The following is a 12562-nucleotide window of genomic DNA, read 5'->3' as shown; positions in this document are numbered from 1 at the left end:
GAGTACCAAAGTTTAAATGAACAAAAGATAAAAAGGAAGTATTTTGGTGAGGCGATAACCTTTGTTGAGGAGAATGAAACCTACTCTTTTAAGCACAGTGCTCTACTTCTTTTTTTTTTTTTGGTACCGGGGATCGAACTCAGGACCTTGCTCTTGCTAGGCAGCCATGGCACCGCTGAGCTAAATCCCTGGCCTCTACTTCTTAATGTAGACCACAGGCTCCTTGAGCCTGTGACCCAACTCGGCCCCAAGAGGAGCACCATACTGGCCTCACCCTGAGTGGCAAAGCTCGCCTGGGAGGGATGTGTAAGAAAAGAGCAATTCTAACTTCCGTTCCCTCTCCAACCTGGATGAAGCGTAACTCTGCTCATTCAGGAATGTAAGGGTTAAAGAGAGAGGGTGTGTGTGTGTGTTTGGATACAGCTGGAAGCCATTAACAATGCTGAGGCCATCTTGGTAACTCAGAGGGTGGGTGGCCTGGCAGAGCTCCTGGATTTGTGTGTGTAATCAGAGATTCTTAGCACTAGGAAGGGTTTTATTTCTACCTCCTACCCAGTGTAGAAATCCCCTCTTCAACTATTCTTCTTGCACACTTCCACTGACAGCCCATTCATGGCCCCATGAGGCAGCCCATTCCTCCATGGATGTCAATTCCTAGAAAGTTCTTGGCAAAATTTGCCTCTATGGGAAGTTTACCTTTTAAGTTCTAGCTTAGCTCTCTGGCACACAGCAGTCCTACATGTGAAGACAACTAATACTTGCCTGCAAACTCTAGCTCTTCTATGGCAAAATGAGCCATTTCTGCCAACCACCACTCCCATTTAGTGGTTCCACCCCCTCCTGAGCCTGCTGCTCTGGACTGTGCTCATGTTTAGGGTTCCTTTCTGAAGAAGGGGGCACAGAACTGAATACATTCCCAGCTTGAAGGGTACACGATTGTAATCCAGGGAACCTTTTCCTGAAGGAAGTTCAGAGGGAAAAAATCTTGGCAGAGAAGTTGCACCCCACCCACCCTTTCATGAATACCATCAGTACAGCGTATTCTCTACCTTATCCCCAGGGAAACTCTCAGTTCCAGAAAATCTGCCTACTGGGGGTAGAAATAACCTACAGTAGCAGTAAGAAAGCAAGTAAGAAAGAGAGGAAGGAGAAAGGAATTGATAAACTTCCCTGGATGCTTGGCAGGGGAATTCCTGGCCTTCTACCAGGTGTTGAGGCAGATGAGAAAATATGGCTCTGATAGGGACCTAGGGCTAGAGCAGCAGTGGCGAAGCTCTGGCACATGTGCCGCAGCCAGCTGTTTGTTATCATTGAAAGCTCTAAAAGGTTCGCCCTCACTGGCCTAGAGGCTCCTGTAGGACCGGGACAAAAGTCACTTCCATTATATTTCCCCCATCCGAAAACCTTCCATCGTGTCCCACCTGTGTCAGGCTCAGGCAAGCAGGGAGCCTTTGCCCAGCAGGTCACTTTATCCCAGTCATCTCTTTCTTCAAGATCTACACTCCCCCTCTTGGCCCTTTCTAGAACAGCTTTCTCTCCACCTGTAAGGTTGTCTGAGAGTTTTCTCTTCCAGGGTTAAGAACAGAGCATCTGAAAAACCCGAAACCTCCTGCCACTGACCCAAGATTATTTCAGGTCACCAGAGGTGGATCTTTTCCCGGTGCTCTCTTCCTTAATTAATTGTCCAAATAAGCACAGGAATCAGCTTTCTGTTTTCACCTTCAGCAGGTTAAATGCATTGGACACTCATTGTTGTTCTTTTGGTCTCAGGAACATCCTAATTACATCTTTGCCCTCATTATCAGGAAGGGATACCGGGTTAGCTTAGGTTCTGATTTTTAGAGATTAAGTAAATGAATACTATGACCTAATGTGTCCTACATAAACTGATATCACAAAGTGTAATTTGGGCCTCATTTTGCATTCCCAGCTGTGCCTCAGATCAACTGTGATGTCCAAGCTGGAAAGATAATCAATCCTGAGTTCATTGTGAAGTGTCCAGCAGGATGCCAAGACCCCAAGTACCACGTTTATGGCACCAGTGTCTATGCGTCTTACTCCAGCCTATGTGGCGCTGCAGTGCACAGGTGGGTGGCTCGGAGCTACTTAATAACTAGCAATCACAGCTCCAGGAGGGAGCACCTGGTGCAAAGTTGCTGTATTTAGTGAGTGAAAAATGTACCCATTTAACTGAGTCCTGCATTACATTTGGTAGCCTTACCGGGAAGGGATGAGCCAGAGGTTACACATGGCCCTACATCTCCATCCATAGCACTCTTAGAAGAGACAACTGACTCCTCCTTATATCTTGGTGGGGAAGGAAAGGATGCTAGTCTTTCATGATCATGACAAGAAAATCAAAGTTTTTGATGATATATAGCATTTCCCCCTTACCTATATGAGCTAAGCACGGAAATCATAAAGAAGTGGTCAAGGAATATCTAGAAATTTGGAGGAAAGGAAAAATCAAAGTTGTAGTGATGGCCTGAAGATATACAAGATAAGACAATGTGAAGATGAGGGTAACAGGGTTACCACTCAGCCAGCTGTTGGTCTGCAACCCAGGAAGGTAGACAGGAGGCATGACTTGCTTTGGACTAAGTCACTGCCTATGTGAGGAGAGGCAAAGGTGACCTTCACAGAATCCTCAGACTTTTATCCTGTTTGGAGTCAAAAGACAAGGAAATGCATGATTTCTTTATATACTTAAGGATAAGGCTAATGTGCATTGACAAGTACTTCATGCACCTTATGTTCTTGGTCTTCACAATTCGCCCATGTTGTATCTACTGCTCCTGTTTGCAACTTAAAGATGAAGTTAGGCAAAGCAGCTTTTCTAAAGCCACACAGTTAGAAAGTATCAGGGTGGGGACTTGAACCTAAGTCCAGCTGACTGCAGTCCCCACACTCCTGATCACTGCCCCACAGCTTTGAGATATAGCTCTCAAGTCAGTACTCAGCTACTGGGTGCTGAATGAAGTCTGAATTTTTCAGGCTTCTGGTATCATCTGTCTTACTGACACATAACCCAGGTGGTGGTTAAGTCAGAGCTCTGCCAAAATGAAAGGCGATGATATAAAATTCATTCCCTTTCAAGGTGGCTGGCCACTAGACCCTCTGAAATTTGGGGGGAGCAATAAGAAAAAATAATGCATAAGGTAAAGTTTACGAATGACTGGACCAGGGATTTAGCTCAGTGGTTCTGGCACCTGCTTCACAAAGGCAAGGTTCCAAGTTTGATCCCTGGTACAAAAAAAAAAAAAAAAGAATGACTAGTAGATTGTATTAGGCATGCTTCCCTTTTCCTCATGGCTGCAGAGGGGTGATGGTTTTTCAGCAGGGGAAGGACAATGAGAGCTCTAGTCAGGATAAGTAGTAGACTATAAAAGAAAAACAATACCAAACACAGTTTCTTAACTCCAAATTATGAAATAAAAACAGTTTCTTTTCCCCCTGAAATCAATTTCATGAAAACAAGAAAGAAGCATACACATCTACACACACAGACATGCACAAAGACACACGTGTACAAATAAATATACTCGTGCATGCCCCCATATGATATTGGCCCCACACTCACCTCTCTACTCATGTGCTTACACACTCACGCATGTCTACTGCACATATTGATACATGCATGTGCATATTCACACACACACATCTTTATACACATGTTCATCCCTGTGTGGCCCACAACAGGGGTAGCACTCTCCAGTCTATGTCTGCGTAGACAGTGACATCTGCTGCAAGAGCTGAGCCTGTCTTAAGGTGCCTGTATTTTTCCAGTTGTGCTCCCAGGTGTTGGCTTTGCTTCCTCTGGCATTTTCTGGCTCTCTGCTGCTCTCCCACATTCCCTAGGCAGAACAGAGCCAAAGTAGTAAATTTGACCTCACCACAGATCTCATCGACAAGTGCTCCTTTATACAATGATGCTCTCCTAAATTTATCTCAATCCTGTGAGGCTGCCATTAGCATCCTCACTCGCAGAGGAGGAATTTAAGCATAAGGAAGCTAGTTAAACTGCTAGTTAGTTTGGGCCAGGGATTTAGCTCAGTGGTTCCTTCGCCTGCCTCACAAGCGCAAGGACCAGAGTTCAATCCCTGGTACCAAAAAAAAAAAAAAAAAAAAAAAACTGCTAGTTAGTTACATGGTGAAGATTAGAACTTGTGTCCCCTGACTTGAAGCTCAGAGCCCAACCGACACATTTACCCAAGACTTAGGGAGGCCAGGCACCACTTAGTGTACTGACTGAGGATTTGAGGGGATGCAGACCTTATGGAACTAAGAGTTGGACAAGGTTGAGCAGTTCTGGAAAGGAAAATAACAGCATTCACAGGACCGGGTCCCTGCAGTGCCCCATGTGGGGCAGGGTATGGAGCATGGTGGGAAGAGTAGGGGTGAGAGTGGAGGAGAAAGGCCTGAATGCTTCAAAAACAACATTGGCTGTTTGAGCAACTGAGTGCCCTTGTGGCTTCCTGGACTGGGGACAGAGAGAGTGGAAAAGTTATTTGCAAAACGGTATCACTATCCTTGAGGAGGATGACTAGAAGCCTTAAGGAAAAATCAGTTTGGAGGCCATTAGCTTTCTCATGAACAAAGCAAGTCTGTTCAGAAGGCAGGATTTAAGACACAGAGTAGGAAGTATATTGGGATCTTATAGTCACTGTCCTGCCAGAATCCCCCACAGTCAGAACTGGGAGAAAGAAGAGAGAAATCCATGGCTTAGACATTCAGGTTATTATGAATTAAAGGATTTAATAATCATACACGTACTATTTCACGCTTGGATGTCTTCTTACAAGCCATCCCCTGATTCCTTCAGACCAAACAGATAATGGACATATCTGAGGCATCGTATTTTGGCTCAGCCTTATCCTAAACTGATCCCTATATTTAAAGCGGGACCAAGTCCTGGGAGAAGAGAGATTTCTCTGAGATGCAGCCATGAAGAGGCCATCTCCACGCGGAGAACATTTCCCGCTGACTTCCAACCAGATGCCCTCCCTGAGAACAGCAGCCCTTCAAGCCCGATTCAGTGGTTTCCTGTCCCTTCTCTCTGAGCCAAGGAGCTGACCCTTAACCTGTCTAGTGCCAGGGCCCGGAAGGTGGCTAACATCGAGGTTTCCACAGAGCCACGCAGAGCGTCTGAGGAACACAAAGGAGGAGAATGTGTGTCATTCTTTCAGAGGACAAGAATACACACGAAGTCACAGTCAGACAAATTCCATGGCCTCTGTCTGCTCCCAGGGGGAAACACAGCCTCTCCCCAGCTGTCACTCTCTCTTCCTCCAGCATCTGCTACACCGGTCAAGTCTCCCTGCTCGGAAACAGCCATGTCTTCAGTTAGTCCAATGAAGATGAGGCTTCATTCGCTGCCCCCAACAAGAAAATCTTGTGAGAATGCAAACATTCTCTGTCTATGCCATCCAGAGTCTGGGGCTTCAACCTTTCGTAACCCTCTGGCTTCTGGCTCCTAAACCTGAGCAGGGATGTGAGCATATTGATCCTCAAAGAGCGGCTCACAGAACAATGGGGTATAAGCCCAAGGGCAGCATAATTTCTCTGGACAAAAAGAAAGGTGTAATTGTTATTTCCTTTGTCTCATTAATTATAAGTAAAGAGAGCATGGTATCACTTTTCCTTAGTAGTTAGAATTTTCAGCCCAAGCCAGCAATGTACTGGTAAATTCTTAACAACCAGCTCTCCAAAGGGGGTAGGAAGGGATGGGCCTGATTTGCCAATTTCCATGTATGAACACTCTCACCACGGCTGATTTCAAGCTACCAATGTCAAGGCAACCAGCTCTCAAAATCCAGAAAGCTTAACAATCAGATCCCAAAGTTGGTTATCAGCACCAACCAAGCACACTGGCAGGGGCTTTTCCCATGGAAGCCTAAGGTACTGTCCTTTCCGTCAGAAAATTTCTTATTTAGCTGAGAGACGAAATTAATTTGAGAAACTTTTAGGAAGTAGTGCAAGATGGGACAAAACCAGAGTCTGCGCTGCAAGAACAAGAGTCCAGGGGCCGGAGTGGCCGTGACAGCATCTGCAGAAAGGAGGTGCCGGGAACAGGTGCACCACAAAAGCCTGACCACGGCTGGAGAAAAGGGGAATTATGGTGGCGGAGGGCAGTGGAGACTCCGGGAAGAGCAGAGTTGGCTGGCCTGGGAGGTCTCTGCTCCTGAGCCCAGAGAGGTCACTGTAACAGAGAGAAAAAGCCCCAGACTGGAGGTCTGTTAGACCTGAGTTCAGATCTCTCTTGCAATTCACTAGGTACAAAATCTTGAATGAATCACTCACAGGAACAGCCTGTTTCTATGGCATGGGAATAACGGCATTCCCTCCACTCCAGGACTCAGAGGTCTGCTGGGAGGTCCCAGAGAAATGCCATATGTGAGATGACTTTAAAGCAGTTAAGTGTTTTATATGTCAAGTATTATTATCCCTTTCTTTCCTTCTGGGCCATTGTTAACTCTCCACAAAGGTGGGACGGCAGGAAATGGCCACTCTCATTCTGGGAGGGAAGTGAGAATGTTGATGGGAACAAATCCACGTTCTTTATTATTCCCCATCTCATAAATCACAGATACCCAAAGGAGGCATGTTAGGCTCTGGGACAAGGAAATGACACTGGAAAAGTGCTACTTAGGAACCCGAATGGACCCCATGCCTAACAGAGAAGGAAGAACCTGACACATCCATCACTTTTACGTTAGGACCTTGCCTGACAGAATCCTAGAGATTAAAGAAACAATTGCGGATCTTTGGGGGCACGCGCTCTCCTTCTCCCCACCCCTCCATCCCTTTCCTCCTCTTTGCAGCGCTGGGTATTGAAGCCAACATCCCATGAATGCTAGAAAAATGCTCTTTCACTTAGCTGCATCCCTTACCCTGGAGACTCTTTTCTAATGCGTTTAATTTATCTATACATCTTCCATCACTGGCCCAAAATAAAACAAGGAATTTGAATGATTTCATACCACCCTTTTAAACAACTGGATTCATTCTGCAATACAACAAAACCCAATTGGAAATTGTCAGAGGAGAAAAGAGCTTTACTTATAGAACCAGGGGGCTGATTCCACATCTTGGCTGCTGTGAACAGCACCACAATAAATATGGGTAACAGGTGTCTCTACTGTGTGTGGATTCCTTTGCATATACACCCAGGAGTGGTACAACTGGGTCTTAGGGTAGTTCTAGGTTTGGCTTTTGAGATTCAACTGAGATGCCCAACAACAGATTAATGGATAAAGAAAATGTAATATATATATATATGATCTATTTTATATATTAATATATAAATTATTAACATATAATTAAATATTTGATATATTAATATATAATTCAAATATTAATATATAATATTAATTATATATTATGTTATACAATGGATGTATTACATTAATATATAATGTTATATATAACATATTAGATATATTATATAAATAATATATAAAACTATTCTATATAAATAATATAAATAAATATGATATATAAATAATATTGTATAAAGTATTACATATAATTGCAGGAAAATGGGTGGAACTGGAGATCATCATGTTAAGCTAAATAAGCCAGACTCAGAGAGATAAGTGTCCCGTGTTTTCTCTCATATGTAGAATCCAGAGAGAAAAAAGAAGACAAGAAAATAGAAGAGGGGCCGCTAGGGAAGGGGAAGGAGTCCAGGGGAGTGAGGGAAGGTGAATATGATCAGCACACGGTATATGTACACCTGGAAATGTCACAATGAAACCCATGACTTTGTACAATTAATATGCATAGTAATTATAAAAAAGAGAAGAGGAGGAGGGAGAGGGGAAGGGGCCGAAGAGGAAGAAGAAGAAAGAGAAGGAGCCAGCGGAAGCCACATGTGATAGTACATGCTTGTAGCCCCAGTACTTGGGAGCAGAGACAGGAGGGACACTTGAGACCAGGAGTTCAAGGCCAGATGGGCAACACAGGGGGCTGGGGAGGAGAAAGCCAGGGAAATGGAAGCCTAAGGCATCATGGCAAAGACTGGTTCCTGACTGAAAAAATAATCAAGCCTTGAAAGAAGGAAAAAGACATTTGACCTGGGATGTAGGAGGGCAGGCTGAGTGAAGGAGGCACCATTCTTGGGGGTAATCTTTCTCCATCTCTGTACTTTCCTACATTTGAAAAAGATGGAGGATGGTTTGATCGCCTGTGGGCCTTAAGCAGTCTCTCTGTACTTTCTTCAAAAATCTTTTTCTTTTCATAGTGGTGTGCTCGATAATTCAGGAGGGAAAATACTTGTTCAGAAAGTGGCTGGACAGTCTGGTTACAGAGGCAGTTACTCCAATGGTGTCCAATCGTTGTCTCTACCACGATGGAGAGAATCCTTCATTGTCTCAGGTATGGCCACACACTGAGAAAGGCTGCCCATTTGCAGGTGGCTGGGAGACCTCCTAGGTTGAAATGTGCTCTTTTTGGGGTACTGTTAGTTTTTATTTATGTCCCACTTTATTTCACAAAAACATAAAGCATTAATTCTGATAATTAGGATCATGAAATAGTGAATATGATTACATGGTAAATCACTACAAAGTCAAATCTGAAAATATTAAAAGGCTCCAATTGCTCATTTCAAAGACTCTGCTGCTACCTCTAAATAATCAACCCTTCGGGGCCGGGGATTTAGCTCAGTGGTTTCGCCGCCTGCTATGCAAGCCAAGGACCCAAGTTCGATCCCCGATATCAAAAATAATAATAATAATAATCAACCCTTTGATAAAAACAATTAAATTTAGTAACCTTGGTTTTTAACTAGTCTTTTAGCTAGACCAAATGTGCCCCATGTCCAGAACCTTATCCATTGAGATTTCTGATAAATTAATAGCTGGGATAAATCCTAGAGAACTGAGCCACAATTTTATTTTAGCTATTTTTAATTTCTGTTTAATTGTTTCACCATTTGATCAGTTCTCCCAGTCTAGCTTGATAAGAGTTTTTGTAGATAATCATTTTCAGTCTTTACCCTCCCCCTAAAAAAATGATAGCATCATTGATGTAAGGCCACTGTGGTATGATTTCACAATTAAAAGATAACCAGATATTTTTGTACTATCATGACCCACTTTCCCACTTTGTTCTGTTTTTGTGAATTTCCCCAGCCCAATGTTTTATTTTGAAATTTTTATGTTAACAGAAAAATTAAAGAATAGTTCAATGAATATCCATGTTCCTTACAGCTAGGTTCACCAATTGTTAAATTTTGTCACATCTGTTTTACCTACCTATCTATTATCTGCTAAACTCTGTTCTGAACCATCTGAAAGTAAGCTGCATGCACCATGATACTTTATATCTAAATACTTTGGCACATATCTTGTAGGAACACAAACATTTCCCTAAATAACAGCAATACTAATACCACACCTAAAAATTAACATCAATACAGTGATATTATCTAATAAAGACTAGGGAAAGTGAAGCAGGAGGATTGCAAGTTTGAGACATATCTGGGCAATTTAGTCAGACCCTGTCTCAAAATTTGATTTAAAAATTTAAAACATGGGGTTGGGGATTTAGCTCAGTAGTGCCACTGCCTGTCTCTCAAGCACAAGGTCCAGAGTTCAATCCCAAGTAGCAAAAAAAAAAAAATGTAAAAAATAAGCTGGGCACATTGGCATGCACCTGTAATCCCAGCACTTGGGAGGCTGAGGCAGGAGGATTGCTGTGAGTTCAAGGCCAGCCTAGGCTACATAATGAGTCCAAGGCCAGTCTGAACTACATAGTGAGACCCTGTCTCAACAAACAAAAATTTTTAAATAAAAAAGGACTAAGGATGTAGCTCAGTGGTAGAGTGTCCCTAAACTCAATCCCCCAGTGCCAAAATATTCCAAAATATTCTTTATAATAATTTCTTCTTTTTCTTGTTTGATCCACAAGCTGATCCAAGATTATTAATTACATTTTAGTTGTCATATCTCTTTAGTCTCCTTTAATCCCGCACTACACTACTTCTTTTGATCACAAATGGCACTGACATCTATGATGCCCAGGACAGTTGTCCGGTGCGATTTCTTACAATCTGAACCAAAAGTATGTCCATCTAGTCCCCTATGAGTAAAGATTTTGAAAAGGATAGGTAGTATCATAGCACATACCTTGTATTATACTACAGTGGCCATACCTGGAGGCATAAAATAGTTTGTCTCATTGTTGGTGACACTAAATTTGGTTACTTGAATACTTTCCCATATCTCTCAGGGTGAGGGTACTTGTAATTAATAGGTAATCTGTAGGATGATACTTCAAAACACAAGAGTAACTTCTTCCCCAATAAATTTCACTTAACACATGTAACAGCCATTGCTCATCTTTGCAGTAGCAAATATTACATGAGTACAGTAGCCCCTCAGAATCATGAGAGACTGGTCCAGAACCCCCTCTGGATGTTAAAATCTTCAGGGTGTTCAAGTCTCTAATGCAAAATGATGTGATACTTGCATAGAACCTTCATAATCCTCTCCTATACTTTCATCTCTCAATTACTTATAATGCCCAGTATAATGAAAAGGTTATGTAAATAATTGTTACACTGTACTGACCAAAAAAATGTACATCTTCAGTACAGACATAATTTCTTCCAAATATTTTCAATCTGGAGTTAGTTGAGTCGACAGTTTTGGAGCTCACAAAAACAGAGGGTTGACTGTAATTGTAAAATTATAATTTTTCCTAATTATCCCTTCCTTCCACATTCTAGTAGCTAGTATTCTCACATAAAGAAGAGTTTTCTTTCCTTCACCTGTAACTTTTTTAATGTGGTCAGTGGACTAGTGGGTTGTTTTTTAAAATATAATCTGTTATTACCATTATCCTTATTCCCCTTGTTGGTTCTCAGATCTGAGATTGGCCAGTGGGACCCCTGTTCTTTGACAGGTCTACAATAAAGTTTGTGTCCTTTGCTCAACTTGAACTTCCGCTTCTTGGAATCTGAATGCCCCATATTCTCTAAGGAGTTTCCAAGGAATTTTAAACTAGATTCTAACAAAACTTCTTCTTCTTTTTTTTTTTTGATACTGGGGATCGAACTCAGGACCTTGCAGTTGTGAGGCAGGAGCAGAACCACTGAGCTAAATCCCCAGCCCTCTAAAAACATTTCTTGACCTCCCAGCAAGACTAGATGCCAAAAGACTTTGCTGAGAAGCAGACACCTATTGAAAGCAGAGAGAGAAATGTCTTATATCATAGTAGGTCTTCCAATCTGGGTGGTTCTCTGGCATAATTAGGCTTCAGGCCCCAAACCTCTACTATCCTCCATCCATCAGAGTCATAATGAAACTAAAGACAGACCTTTGAGGATTCTTCTTAAATTGAACAATCCCTACTGCCTTTAGCCTAGCCAAATGCCCCACTCCAATGAGAGTCCTTTCTTTATCAGATAATGGAAGGGCACTCACCACACGACTGCAGGTCTCTTTGCCTTGTAACGAAGAATTCAGAAAATGGGCTACATGAAAATGTGAGTGTTTGGAACGCAAATATGTTGAGCTAGAAAAGATAATCCCCATGTAGCTTTTTACCTGGCAACTCCTGGCTAAGAGCATTTCAACCTCAAGGGCTCAGCTTGCAATCCAAGCATCCCACCAAAGTTTTAATAAACCTTAAAAAAAAAAAAAAAAGATTAATTCCATGAGAGCAGATATGTTTTGGGTTTTTAAGTGAAAATCAATCTGCTGAGATTATTTCCTACAAATCTCAACTGCTCTCTCCCCTCATTTTACCTAGTGACATTTGACTGAAAATGCTTTTCGCCAATGATAACAAACATTTGTGCTTCTGCCGTGGATGGGAGCCCCCTTCTGAATAGATGAGCTAGCACACTGCCACATGGGGCTTCGGCCAAGGAACACTCCATTATTCCAGGGTTCACAGCCAAAAAGTCTAACAGGATCGTGTCAGAATCCTCTTCTGAAGGCTAAAATGCCTCCATGACCTTTCTTTGGATTTTTATTTCTAATTTTTACAGGTCGCTGTGCCCCTCCAGTTAACCTGTACTGGGGAGCTGGGGATAAATGGGTGGAGAGAAACGTGCGGTCATGTGATCGCTGGACAGTCAAGGGTGTGAGGGTCGGTGCCTCAACGCTCTTTGACCCACACTTTAGAAAACTGAGCTCATGCTCCTTTTCCTTCGGAATAGGAACAGAAAGAACTACTGGGTTTTAGTTGGGAGAAGAATATGAAGTAGAGGGAGATGGTGTTTCTTCCCCATTTTCTGTTGATAAAGTGTGACCCCCAGCCATGAGGCCCTCTTAGGGCAGAAACGACCTCAATCAGTGTCTATTCAGAGTAGGCCTGCACTTGTCTGAGAGCTTGGACATCCCCAGTTCTGTCCTTAGTGTGATTTTTTTTTTTTTTGGTACCGGGGATCAAACTCGGGTCCTTGCACTTGCGCAGCAGGCAGCAAAACCACTGAGCTAAATCCCCGGCACCCAGTGTGATTTTCCTAAGCTGGAGTAACTAAAACCAATAAGTCCAAATATTTTGCCTCGTTTTGTCTTTGAGTAACATTTATAGATAATACTTGAATACA

General features: G+C 42.7%; 1 protein-coding gene across 3 annotated transcripts in view; it reads left to right on the top strand.

The window, feature by feature from the left end:
• Positions 1-12562, top strand: part of Vit (vitrin) — a 109074-nt gene that overhangs the window by 45742 nt on the left and 50770 nt on the right. For all 3 annotated transcript variants that reach the window (XM_087216136.1, XM_021253719.2, XM_021253720.2), the window contains exons 4-5: positions 1931-2087; positions 8243-8376. In XM_087216136.1, the coding sequence (XP_087072262.1) occupies positions 1931-2087; positions 8243-8376 (291 nt within the window). The remainder of the gene's footprint in view (positions 1-1930; positions 2088-8242; positions 8377-12562) is intronic.

This window comes from Heterocephalus glaber, unplaced genomic scaffold (genome assembly GCF_053883595.1).
Source record: "Heterocephalus glaber isolate CG9 unplaced genomic scaffold, H.glaber_assembly_v1.0 deba00001457, whole genome shotgun sequence".
NCBI classification, from domain to species: Eukaryota; Metazoa; Chordata; class Mammalia; order Rodentia; family Bathyergidae; genus Heterocephalus; species Heterocephalus glaber.
Note: the sequence above shows the minus strand (reverse complement) of the source record. Positions and strands in the feature narration are given on the sequence as shown.